The sequence below is a fragment of the Elephas maximus genome, chromosome 4 (assembly GCF_024166365.1).
Source record: "Elephas maximus indicus isolate mEleMax1 chromosome 4, mEleMax1 primary haplotype, whole genome shotgun sequence".
NCBI lineage: Eukaryota > Metazoa > Chordata > Mammalia > Proboscidea > Elephantidae > Elephas > Elephas maximus.
This window is the reverse complement of record NC_064822.1, coordinates 53,153,263-53,166,729: the sequence shown is the minus strand read 5'-3', so window position 1 is coordinate 53,166,729 and position 13,467 is coordinate 53,153,263. Positions and strand designations below refer to the sequence as shown.

The 13,467-nt window shown below is 36.6% G+C and overlaps 1 protein-coding gene across 6 annotated transcripts in view; it reads left to right on the top strand.

Annotated features, from left to right (window-relative positions):
• Positions 1 to 13,467, top strand: part of TASOR2 (transcription activation suppressor family member 2) — a 77,893-nt gene that overhangs the window by 39,435 nt on the left and 24,991 nt on the right. For 5 of the 6 annotated variants that reach the window (XM_049882059.1, XM_049882058.1, XM_049882056.1 and 2 more), the window contains exons 10-14: positions 2,582 to 2,682; positions 3,432 to 3,535; positions 8,311 to 8,383; positions 8,490 to 8,552; positions 11,136 to 11,855. In XM_049882059.1, coding sequence (XP_049738016.1) covers positions 2,582 to 2,682; positions 3,432 to 3,535; positions 8,311 to 8,383; positions 8,490 to 8,552; positions 11,136 to 11,855 — 1,061 coding nt within the window. Of the gene's footprint in view, positions 1 to 2,581; positions 2,683 to 3,431; positions 3,536 to 7,336; positions 8,384 to 8,489; positions 8,553 to 11,135; positions 11,856 to 13,467 lie in introns of those variants that run through there. The other variant, XM_049882061.1, reaches the window with a different exon arrangement.

Below are 13,467 nucleotides of genomic sequence, written 5' to 3'. Positions count from 1 at the left end.
ATGTCATAAAAGACTCTGAAACTTGCTTTTGAACATTGAGTAGCTAAGGCAAAAGGAAAAAATGATGATGTAAAAGAACTGAACCAGAGATTTCAAAGGGTGGTTCAAGAAGAAAAAGTATTCTAATAAAATGTACAGGGACCTGGAGTTAGAAAACCAAAAGGGAAGAACGTGCTTGATATTTCTCAAGCTGAAAGAACTGAAGAAAGAGTTCAAGCTTCGAATTGCAATTTTTGAAAGATTATACAGGAAAAATATTGAACGATGCAGGAATCATCAAAAAAAAAGATGGAAGGAATACACAGAGTCACTGTAGCAAAAAGAATTGGTCAACGTTCAACCATTTCAGGAGGTAGCATATGATCAAGAACCGATGGTATTGAAGGAAGAAGTTCAAGCAGCACTGAAGGCATTGGCCAAAAACAAGGCTTAGGAATTGATGGCATACCAATTGAGATGTTTCAACAAACTTACATATGCAATGCTTGAAGTGCTTACTCGTCTATGCCAAGAAATTAGAGAGACAGCTACTTGGTCAGCTGACTGGAAGAGATCTGTATTTGTGCCCATTCCAAATAAAAGTGATCCAACAAAATGTATAAATTATGGAACAATATCATTAATATCACACACAAGTAAAATTTTGCTGAAGATCATTCAAAAATGGTTGTAACAGTACATCAACAGGGAATTGCCAGAAATTCAAGCCAGATTCAGAAGAGGACATGGAACAAAGGATATCGTTGCTAATGTCAAATGGATCTCGACTGAAAGCAGAGGATACCAGAAAGATGTTTACCTGTATTTTATTGATTATGCAAAGGCATTCAACTGTGTGGATCATAACAAATCTGGATAACATTGCAAAGAATAAGAATTCCAGAACACTAATGGTGCTCATGCGACACCTGTACATAAATCAAGAGGCAGTTGTCAAACAGAACAAGGGAATACTGCCTGGTTTAAAATCGGAAAGGTGTGTGTCAGAGTTGTATCCATTCACCATACTTATTCAGTCTGTATGCTGAGCAAATAATCCGAGAAGCTGGACTATATGAAGAAGGAGGCAGCATCAGGAGGAAGACACGTTAACAACCTGCGATACGCAGATAACACAACCTTGCTTGCCAAAAGTACAGAGGACTTGAAGCAATTACTGGTGAAGATCAAAGACTACAGCCTTCACTATGGATCACACTTTCAACATAAAAAAATCCTCACAACTGGACCAATAAGCAACATTGTGATAAACAGAGAAAAGATTAAAATTGTCAAGGATTTAATTTTACTTGGATCCATAATCAACACTCATGGGAGCAGCAGTCAGGAAATCAAACAACGTGTTGCATTGGGCAAATCTGCAAAAGACCTCCTGAAAGTGTTAAAATGCAGAGATGCCACTTTGAGGACTAAGGTGCACCTGAACTAAGCCATCGTGTTTTTAATTGCCTCATATGCGTGCAGAAGTTGGACAATGAGTAAGGAAGACTGAAGAAAAATTGACACCTTTGAATTATGATGTTGGTGAAGGATATTGAATATTCCATGGACTGCCAGAAGAATGAACAAATCTGTCTTGAAGAAAGTACAGCCAAGAATACTTGTTAAAAGGGAGGATGGTGAGACTTCGCCTTAAGCACTTTGGACATGTTATCAGGGATTAGTCCCTGAAGAAGTACATAAGGCTTGCTAAAGTACAGCATCAGTGAAGAAGAAGATGCTTAATGAGAGGATAGGCACTGGGCTGCAACAGTGGGCTCAAGCATAGCGACGATTGTGAGGATGGTACAGGACCAGGCAGTGTTGCGTTGTCGTACATGGGGTCACCGTGGGTCGGAACTGACTCGAGGGCACCTAACAGCAACAACAATTGTTAGTTTCTTGATTTTGCTAATTGTTATGTGGTTGTATAAGAAAATGTTTTTATTTTGGAGACACACGGAAATATTTAGAGGTGATGGAGCAACATGTTTGCAACTTACTTTCAAAAGGTTCAGAAAAAAATAATAGGCATATATAGAGAGAAAGAATTGATAAAGCAAACTTGGTAAAATGTTAACGTTTGGGGAATCTAGATGATGGGTATAAAACAATTCTTTGTACTACTCTTGCAGCTTTTCTGTAAGTCTAAAAGTATTTCAAAAGGAATTTAAAAAAGGAAAAATGAGTCAGAGGAAATGATAACAAAAAACCTGGATGTGGTTCATTTTGTGGCACTGCTTGGTAGCTAGGCCAGTACCATCAAGAGTTTTCAACTCTTACAAAGCATGATTTTTTAAAAATCTCAACTTCAGTATAAATCATTTCTTTTTGACCCATCTGGATATTTTGATTTTACCAAAAATAGACACATACAGAGAATGTGAACAAACTGGCAGGCGGTGGTCTATAGGTCATATATTTGAAAATCTATAATATTTACAAATAATGCATATTATTTAACCTGTTTTATCAGTTTAAGGACTTTTTTGTATTTATGATATTTTTGTTTGTATTAGAAAACAAAGAATAATGTTGTTATGCACAGTTTCAGTATTTATTACACTGCTTGTACACTGCTTGGTGTTGTTTTGTGTTTTAGGCCATTGGAACTAGATTTTAAGTATGTAATGAGAGTGTCTTCTTTGAAAAAGAGACTTCCTGAAGCTGCCTTTAAAAAACAGAATTACGTGGAGCAAAAAGGTCTGTTTGAAAGTAGTGATACACTGCATGTCCTAGGCTTTGTTCCAGTTATTTTCAGAGCTTTCTTCCAAATATCAGGCAGTTCTACGCCTTCCTGTAGGTTTGCTATAAACCAGAATCAACTCGATAGCACTGGTTTTGGGTTGTTTTTTTCTTTCAAGCATGTGCACACACTGCTAATTATTATGTCTTTAAAAAAAAAACCAAACCTGTTGTTACCCTGTCAATTCCAACTTATGAGTGATTTATAAAAAGGGTCTTTTGTGAAAGTTTAATGGTTGTTATGTTTTTATAGTTCTTTGAGATAATCTAGTGACTGAAAGGTCGTTTTATCACTGTAATGTAGAATACTGAGGGAAATAAGCAGAGACATGCTTAAAATAGTTGGAAACTCAACTATTCCTCTCAATAGAGTTATTACTATTTTTTCTTAAGTATTTTTAAACTCAGAAGATAACCAAAAAAGCGTAAGAAGAAAATTTCTTATTTAGGTTAATTCATGGAACAGTGATGTTTATGTTATTTATGTATTGTTTGTTAATCCTATAATGGTTTCAATATAAATGATAGTATTATTTTAAAATAATTTATTCTCTAACTTTTTAGTAAGGTAACTTATAACCAAGAATATATAAAATTTTAGTAGTATTTTTAGTTCTTTTCATCTTTCTAACGTATAAAACAGATTATGAAAATATAATAGCATGTTTAAAATAAATACTGTGTTGTTTTCTAATTTTTCTCTACAGTTTGTCTCCAAGATATGTGCTTGAATTTGTATAAGGTAGAACTATCAAACAAACAAGGGGAAAAAATAGATAAACTAACAGAATACATTAAAAATGAAGAATTGGTAAGAAACAATAATTATTATTCTTTCTTTAAATTAAGAAATTGATATCTAATAAGTTGGCTGTGCTTAGATTAAATTAGCTTGCTAAAAGAATTTTCATTGTTTAATATTTATTGACCACCAGTATACTTTTAGTTTTTATCTCCTTTTTATTAGTAGTCAGCTTATACTCCTGATTATAAAAAACAAAAAGAATAGTTTTCCTCAAATTTTTTTTTGTTTTTTTTCTCTGTCTGGCAAAAGAATTGAGTAGATCCCTGGAGCTTCTGCTTAGTAGAATCCCAAGGGAGAGATACTTTTTGAAAAGTGACCAGTATCATAATCCACAGGTTTATAAGGAAGAAAAAGTTGCTGCTTCTACTGTTTTTGTGGCGTAGAAAGTTAAGACTCTACAGAGAAGTATATCAGCATCCAAAGAGTTCTTTCCATTATGTTAACCAGGGTTAAGGGATGATAAGAATAGATGGTTGAACCAGACTCTCAAACTGACTTTCTAGTGAATAATTTCTGAATGTCACAAAGGAAATAGTACAAATGTTGGCCAGTGACCAAGTGAGCCTGACTCTGTAGTAACATGACTGTCATCCCCAAAGATGATAAAAAAATTAATAAATTAAATATATAAGCTGTAAAGGTAGCTAGTCTTAGTGATAGTATCAGTTAAGATACTTCAGGTTGCCCAGTTGTCAAAGGCAAGGTCATGGAAGCTGCATAGACACATCCAAACTCCCTGAGGGACCAGATTACTGGGCTAAGGGCTATGGGGACCACGGATGGTCTCGGGGAACATCTAGCTCAGTAGGTATAACATAGTTTATAAAGAAAATGTTCTACATTCTACTTTGGTGAGTACCGTTTGGGGTCTTAAAAGCTTGTGAGCGGCCATCTGAGATACTCCACTGGTCTCAACCTGTCTGGCGTAAGGGAGAATGAAGAAAACCAAAGACACAAGGGAAAGATTAGTCCAAAGGACTAATGGACCACAAGTCAGCTTCTGCCAGACTGAGTCCAACACAACCAACTGGTGCCCAGCTACCACCACTGACTGCTCTGACAGGGATCACAACAGAGGGCCAGGACAGAGCAGAAGAAAAATGTAGAACAAAATTCTAACTAAAAAAAAAAAAAAAATCCAGAGTTACTGGTCTGACAGAGACTGGAGAAACCCCAAAAGTGTGACCCTGGAACCCCCCGTTTTAGCTCAGTAATGAAGTTACTCCTGAGGTTCACCCTTCAGCCAAAGATTAGACAGGCCCGTAAAACAAAATGAGACTAAGTGGGCACACCAGCCCAGGGGCAAGGATGAGAAGGTAGGAGGGGACAGGAAAGCTGGTAATGGGGGACCCAAGGTCGAGAAGGGGAGAGTGTTGGCATGTCGTGGGGCTGGCAACCAGTGTCATAAAACAATATGTGTATTAATGAAAAGCTAGTTTGCTCTGTACACTTTCATCTAAAGTACAATTTGAAAAAAAAAGATACTTCAGGTTGCATGTGACAGAAACCCAAACTGGCGTAAATAATAACAGGATTTAATTGGCTTATATAACTTTTTAATTCTAGATGGTAAGGCAGGTTCAAGTGCTGTTTGTTCAAAACTCCGGCTCTTTTTCTGGGACTCTTTCAGCTTTACCATCCTCTGTGTAGTAGTTTTTGTCCTTAGACTGGTCAAAGGAGGACACCAGCAGCAGTCAGTCAGAGCTACATGCTTCCTCCCTTGTCCATCCAGGGGAAAGGGAAAGAACTCCTCCAAACCATTACTTCAGTCTCGTTGTTGTTAGGTGCCTTTGAGTTGGTTCCGACTCATAGTGACCCTATGCACAACAGAACGAAACACTGCCTGGTCCTGCGCCATCTTTACAATCATTATGCTTGAGCTCATTTTTGCAGCCACTGTGTCAGTGTACTTCGTTGAGGGTCTTCCTCTTTTCCGCTGACCCTGTACTCTGCCAAGCATGATGTCCTTCTCCAGGGACTGATCCCTCCTGACAGCATGTCCAAAGTACGTAAGACGCAGTCTCGCCGTCCTTGCCTCTGAGGAGCATTCTGGCCGCACTTCTTCCGAGACAGATTTGTTTGTTCTTTTGGCAGTCCATGGTATATTCAATATTTTTCGCCAACACCACAATTCAAAGGAGTCAACTCTTCTTCAGTCTTCCTTATTCATTGTCCAGCTTTCACATGCATATGCGATTGAAAATACCATGGCTTGGGTCAGGTGCACTTTAGTCTTCAAGGTGACATCTTTGCTCTTCGACACTTTGAAGCTTTGCAGCAGATTTGCCCAGTGCAATGTGTCTTTTGATTTCTTGACTGCTGCTTCCATGGCTGTTGATTGTGGATCCAAGTAAAATGAAATCCTTGACACCTTCAGTTTTTTCTCCATTTATCATGATGTTGCTCATTGGTCCATTTGTGAGGATTTTTGTTTTCTTTATGTTGAGGTGCAATCCATACTGAAGGCTGTGGTCTTTGCTCTTCATCAGTCTCATTAGATCGGTTTATGTCATCTGCGCATTCCTCAGCTAGTCACTGAAAAGGGAGTGGATTACACTGATTACTTAAGCCATTCCGAGCTCATCTTACAGAATCGGGTATGAGGTTAGTCCTACCCAATCTGCAGTAGTGCTTCATAACAGAGTTGAGAACTGTCTCTTCAGAGAAAAATCATGAGTGCAGTTAAGAAGATGTAATGGGGGAAATTGGTTTCTGAATAGATAACCATCTACTGTAGGATTGTAGTCGTAGTTTTTTTTTTGTTTTTTTGAAGTGCATAGTCCATTTTATATTTGGAAATTAAAGAAAGCACTAAGATACTTTCAGAAAATGCATTAGGCTAGGAACTGTGATTATAGTATTGAAAGTAGTACAGACAGTGTAGAACTTTGTTTTGAAACCTGTTTATTAATAATAATTGTTAACAGAAATTACATATATGCTACTTCCTCCCCAGTGCTCCATGTGACTTTTCTTGCTCTGTTATTTTATAAATGTTTGTTTGTATATCTGTCTCCCCAACTAAACATTGAGTTCTTTGAGGGCAGTTATCAACTCTTAATCATTTTTGACTCTTAGTGCTTGCTATACAGTGGACAAGGAATAAATGTCCCTTGAACAAAGTGTATGTGAGATTGTACCTAGAACATCGAACTTCAAGAGCAATACAGAGCAAGGTCTCTTTTTAAAAGAGTGTATTTTTCTGTGTTTGTGTCGAAGAGGCAAAAAGTAGCTATTTAAAAGACTCTGTGATTTCTGCCCTCAAAGTTAAAATGGGAACTTTGTAAACCCTATCAATACAAAATTTGAGACACTAATAAGATATAATTCATGTCTCTCTTATTTGCCTATATTTTTGAAGATAGAAATGCATGGCTTTAGTAGATACAAGGATTTTACTTTTCCTTTATATACAGAACGAAAATGTAGAACAATGTAGAGGCTAAGTATTGTCTTTTCTGCCTTTTGCAATCAGTGGTGGAAGATGAAACAAAAATTATACTTGTTTGCAGTTTAACAGATACTGCAACTCTCAGGATATATAACTGTTGATATGTTTATTCCATAATTATTTTATGGGTGCCTACTATGTGCCAGAAGCAAAGATACAAAATAATTACTGCCATCAGGGGTCTGTGAAGGACACAAAAATGTAAACCATCAAATGTCATAAATGCATAAGGGCTATAATAGAAAGGTATAGAGACTCAGAATAGCAATTTTTTCTCTGAGTGAGGTTATCAGTGTTGTTACTTAGTTCTAATATGGTAACTAGAAAAGAGGTCTTTTATTTCATATTTTTATTGTTAAACAATTTGTTGATTTACTGTATTTGTAAACTCGTATCATATCCGTTTTTAAAGTAAAAATATTTTGTCATTTTATCTAGGCTTTATTTTAACCGAAAAATTGTTTGAACATTGCATTTGATCTCTGTCATGAGTATATAGTTTTTTGAAATAGTGAACAACAGAAGACTGTTAACCTTATTATTTAGAATGACAGCTTTTAGACATTTAAAGCCTATCTATTCCTTCTGACTAATGTTGGCTTAAGAGAAGAAAGTGCTTTCTGACAGCTAGAGTTGTCCCATATAAGAGCCTTGCTTCCCCTGCTACCTAGGGACAGAATTCCCCTAGCTTCTGTAAACACCAAAATTTCGAGGATTTTTTTTTCTTGAGCTCAAGATTCCACTGAAGACTGTGATGGAGAGTCACGTAAGAGAGGAGGAATTTATTTCCCTGTGCATTTCCTCTTGCCAGAGGATATAATTGTTTTCCATTATTTTTGATCTCTTAGGATATTGTAGGAAGGATTATTTATGGGCTGATATCTTCATTCTTTCCAATTTCAAGTTTCTGTGATATGCTTTGATTAAACATGAACTCAAGCTGCTAGTCGTAGGTCTGGTCATCTTGCACTTATAGTGGCTAAATGCTAACAGATGGGCCATTTAGGCAACAGTGTGAAATTTCAGCTATCTTACTGAGACAATGAGATAAGTCTTTTCTGATTGATCTGTTATATAGCTAAATGTTTTTCTAAAACTAACTCTTGCTGTTATTATTATATGTAGCCCTAATAAGGGCAAGACTATTTGAGAGCTAAGGAACTTACTGTTCCTGATATTGGGACAAAATTCCTGATTCCCATAAACGTTAAAATTTCAATTTTTTTTTTCTTTTCATGAGCTCAAAATCCCATTTAAGCAGTGTAGAAGAGGGAGAAGGAAAGAGGGATTGAAGAATCTACCTTTTTTTTTTTTTAATATTTCTTTTAAGGCAATCATCAAATGCTTAGAAGATCGAGGGGTTTTCATTTTACTTACATCATCAGCCTTAATATCAGATACAGGTAAGGACAACTTTATTGAAAAAAAAAAATATTTTCGGTGTGTTTACTTTTGTTTTATAAGATCAACAACCTTAAGCTGTCTTCTTCTGATTCTCGTTCTATATAGGTTTGGAAGATGAACAGATGGGTCTACATGGGTTGCATGTATTCCATTCTTCCCTGCCAACAGGTAAAGATACAATGACTTAACAGTTCACAAAATCTGTTGGATATTTTTTAGTCATCATTTTACTTGACCTTTCAGTAGCGGATGACACTGTAACTGTTTCCTTCCTTTTAAATCATTCTCTTCTGTTAACCTTCCTGGTTGATCCTGCTTTATCTCCTTTGCAGGCTTATCCTTTCCTCTAAACTTCAGACCCATATATCCAACTGTCTGACATTACCGGTTAAATATCTCAAACTTGGCTCAAATTCACCCTGTCCAAAACCAAATTCATGAACTTCCCCTAGAGCTTTGGCATCTTCCTTCATTATTCTCTATTACTGTCAGTGGCCTCACTATCTAAGCCAGAAACCTAGGACTTATTCTTAATGTCTTCTTTCTTACTCCCTAGATCCAGTCTATTGCTAAGTCCTGTCAGTTTAACTTTGTAAATATCTTCTGAATCCTTCCATATCTCCCCATAGCCATTGCTACCTCTCTAGTCAAAGTTATTGTTATTTCTTACCACTGTCTCAGGACCACTGCAAAAGCCTGCTCTATGATCTTATAACGTTTACTCTTGCCCTCATCCATTCTTCTCCCTGATACTGTATTGTTACCCTGTTAATAACCCTTCGGTGACTTCCCATCTTCCTTAAGTTAAAATCCATACTCTCTAACAAGGCCTTCAAGGCCTTATATGATCTGGTCTCTGCCTACATCTCCAGCCTTATATCCAATTACTATTGATTTTCAGTCATCATTCAGTTTCTTGATTGGAACTAGGCTGTTCCAGCTTCAAGATTTTTATACATAGTGTTCCCTTTACCTAAAACCATTTCACACACAGCCTCAGACATCACTATCGGGAAAGTCTATCTTGAATATCTGTCCTTCCCTATACTGTATCAGTTTCCCCTATTATATGATCTTAATGTTGGTTATATTTATATTTCTTTCCCACATAGACTCTTTCTGAGAATCATGTTTATTTTGTCTTCATGATACCTACAGTGCTTGGCTTATTGTAGGCTCTCAATATATGTTGAATGAATGAGCAAATGAATAGATAAATACAATTTTCTTACAATTCTTTTAAGAATTTAGCTTATATTTTTAATTTATGCTTTAACTTTTCATGTAATCTGTATTATAGAATAAGGCAAATTCTCTGCCTTAGCTTTATAAATATCTACATATAGAAGTATGCATCCCAAAATGTTTTTATGGATCTAGGGATGACCTCGCTAAAGCAAAAAAACCAAACCTATTGCTGTTGAGTCAATTCTGACTCATAGCAACCTTATAGGACAGGGTAGAACTGCCCCACAGGGATTCCAAGCCTGTAAATATTTACAGGAGCAGACTACCACATCTTTCTCCCATGGAGCAGCTGGTGGGTTCGAACCACTGACCTTTCAGCTAACAGCTGAGTGCTTTAACCACTGTGTTGCCAGGATTCCTATTATAGTACCCTGTATCATATATACCCTCTCCTCACTTATTAACATAGTTAAGTTCCAAAGACCAGTTTGTTATGTGAAATCGGCATTATACAAAGATGGAGGTTGATCTCATCATACCACAAAATGGAGGATGACCACATCATACATAACTGCCAAATTACATCATTCCATAACTGCCAGATTATATTACATAACTGCCAAACTACCGAGGATCATGGCCCAGCCAAGTTGACACATGAACTTAACCATCACAGCCAGCATTATTTTTGCCTGGCACGTCAGCATTCATTATTGCCAGATGTACTTCGTTAGTGCACAAAATAGATAATAGATTTTTTACTGTTATCATAAATGCGAGACGTCAGAAAATGAGATAGTTGGTAAGTGAGGAGAAGGTGTAATTAAATGATTTTCACATTCTGGCTGATAGTTCATTATTAACATGTTTTGTCGTTGCTAATTTGGATACAGTTGTACTCTCTTCTGATGAACTCGATTACCAGTTTGATGAGCTTAGCTGTACTCATTTAATGAACGGAACAGATCAGAAACCTTTTGTTTGGCAACCTTTGTTACTGAGCAATAATAGTTAATATTCTACCAAATAAACATGATTCAGGGCCTTCATAGATTCTCTCTACCTAGACTTTTTTTATATTTTATTTTTCCTTCACTTAGTACTTATTTTAAAATAATGAAATGCAAAGGACGGAATTTTTATTTTAATATCCAGTCAAAATAGACAAGGTATGAAGGCTGTTACTATTGGTATGGTGGCCATTGAATGCACTCTGAGCTCCTTGTTGGATAAGATGGACCTGGAAATCGAATTTCACTTATTCTTTTTAACCTAGTAATTACATTTTGAATTTACTCTTTTTCAGTTCTCTTTCTCTCTCTTTTTGTGTTTGCATGCTTTTAAATATATAGTTAAGTATTATTTTTTAAATACTTGGATATATATATCCATTTCTTTAAGTGGACCCTTAAGTCTTCCGTTAATTGCCATTTAGACTATCATTTGAAAATACTGTAGCATATTTAACCATCCCATAATTCTGAAATCTAAAGCATTTTTTTTCTGCATGTTTTTGTAAAAACGAAACTCTTCAGGTTTTTAATATACACGTGTATATTTTAGGGATGAAAGATTTGAAAATTGAAGATACCATTTCATTGAAGGTGACACCTATTTTACCTACCCTTCATTGTGCCCTGCTAGCAGCAAAGAAATCATTTACTGAAGAAGGAATCCGCCCAAACACATTAGTAAAGCAGAATTTCCAGGAGCTGTACAAAGTGGACAAGAGCCCTTCACTGGCTGCTGCTTCTCAGGATGGAATTAAAGAGACTGCATTCTTTGGCAAGCTGTCCAATGGTTTTGACTTGGTTCCTGCAGCTGAAAAGTGCCCTTTACAATCTTTAACTCAATTAAAGTCTTATTTTTCAGATCCTGGTGGTTACATTTTGGAAGTATCTGCTGCTTTAGATTTATTAGCAGAGCATCCTCAGTCTCCTTGTGTTTCAGATGGAATTTGTGATGCTGGATTTTCTTTAGTTATGACTCCAGATCCTGAATTTCTTGACTCAGAGGCAGAAGTAAGAAAAGAAACAGAAGCAGAAAAGAATTCCGAAGAAGTTTTTAAAGCAAGGAAAGGCAGTATGGTCCCGTTACGTCCAGCAGCGAATCTGAGAGTTCAGCCAAAGAGGAAGGCAAGCATGCCACTCATGATACAAAGTAAAAGGGTGAACCTGTGTCGCCCTTTTCCCAAAAGATCAACTGCTGGAACAAACAATGGCTCGGACTCTGCCACAACTCTTAAATTGGCTAAAGGGCAGTTTCCTCAGAAAAGAAAAAGAGGTAAGCACAATTTATATGAATTATTAAATTAGCAGATAAAACTAACTGTTGTATTCTGGGTAATTCTGGTTGTAGTCTGCTGGGTCAGTGCTACTCAGAAGTGGATTGTGGCTTGGCAGTAACAGGAGCTTGTTAGAAATGCCAGCATTTTTCTCCAGGTGATTTGTCTCCACGCTGAAGTTTGAGAAGCAATCTAAATAATGAATAAGAATCAAGAAGTAGGAAAACTATGTGATTCCTTAAAAGCCCATTTACCAAAAGCTTCTTATTTTACTTGTAAAACTGCTCAAATCTTCGCTTGTTATTATTTAGTACCATTTCAACTGGTATTTAGGTACCAGTTAGTTTTATCTAGTTGTTAAGGCATCCAAATAAGAGTGGGAAAAGAGGATTTTTTAAAATCAGGCACACTGACATTAACAAAAAATGATAGCTGATAGAGTAAACACATATAAAGAACCGCGCCCCCCCCCCCCCCCAAAAAAAAAAGCCTGGGACCTGCAAAACTAAGGCAGTCTGGGGTAGAGTTTCCAATCCTTTGTGTATATAAGTTTTTAAAATAGTCACCTGAATCCTACCAAGGACCTATTGGAAACAATATCCAAAAACCTAACCCATTGCTGTCAAGTCAATTCCGACTCATAGCAACCCTGTAAGGACAGAGTAGAACTTCCGCATGGAGTTTCCAAAGAGCACCTGGTGGATTTGAACTGCTGACCTTCTGGTTAGCAGCCAAGCTCTTAACCACTGCACCACCAGGGTTTCCACTGAATATCCAGTGGCCTGGAAATAGGTATATTGAAAAAGTTCCACAAATGGTTTTATTGCCTCTTGGAAACTGAGTGAGAATGAAACCATACAGAGCCATTTACTGTTTAACAGTTGAAAAGCAGAACAAACAATATGATTTTGGCTTAGAGTCATCTCAAATTATGTTTAGTATATTTTGTTTAAAAATGAGAACTATCTGCTATGTTTGAGAGAAGAGTTCAGCAAACTATAACTGAAAGGTCACCCATTTGTCTCTGGCTACTTTAAAGTTTCATTGGCAGAGTCGAGTGGTTGTGACAGAGACCATGTGGCTTTCAAAGCTGAAAGTGCTTACTCTCTGGCCCTCACAGAAAAATCTTGCTAATCCCTGTTTTAGAGAGAGTCTATCTATAATGTTTTGAATTAAAAGTTTTGGTGCCTAAAGAAATATCTAGAATGTTCAGATTCTCGGGAGTCTAATTAGGATTTTACTCTATGGCTTAACAAGCAGTTATTCCCAGTCTATTATGGTTAGAAAACTGTTGGTTTTGTGTGTGTGTATTTAGGAGGGTGAAAGAAAGTATCACAGTATAAAGTGGCGAATCAAACTGTAAACCAAAAAACCAAACCCTGGTGGATTCTAACTGCTGACATTTTGGTTAGCAGCCGTAGCACTTAGCCACTACGCCACCAGGGTTTCCAGAATCGAATTATACAGTTATTTAAATATATTCCAGGGCAACTGTATTGAGTTTTGTTCCATGTAAACCAATTTTCCTTATGGTATTGAATAAATTATGTATAATTCAACATAAGCATTTTCACTGTTTCTCGAACAGTATTACAATCAGTTTTAAGAAAT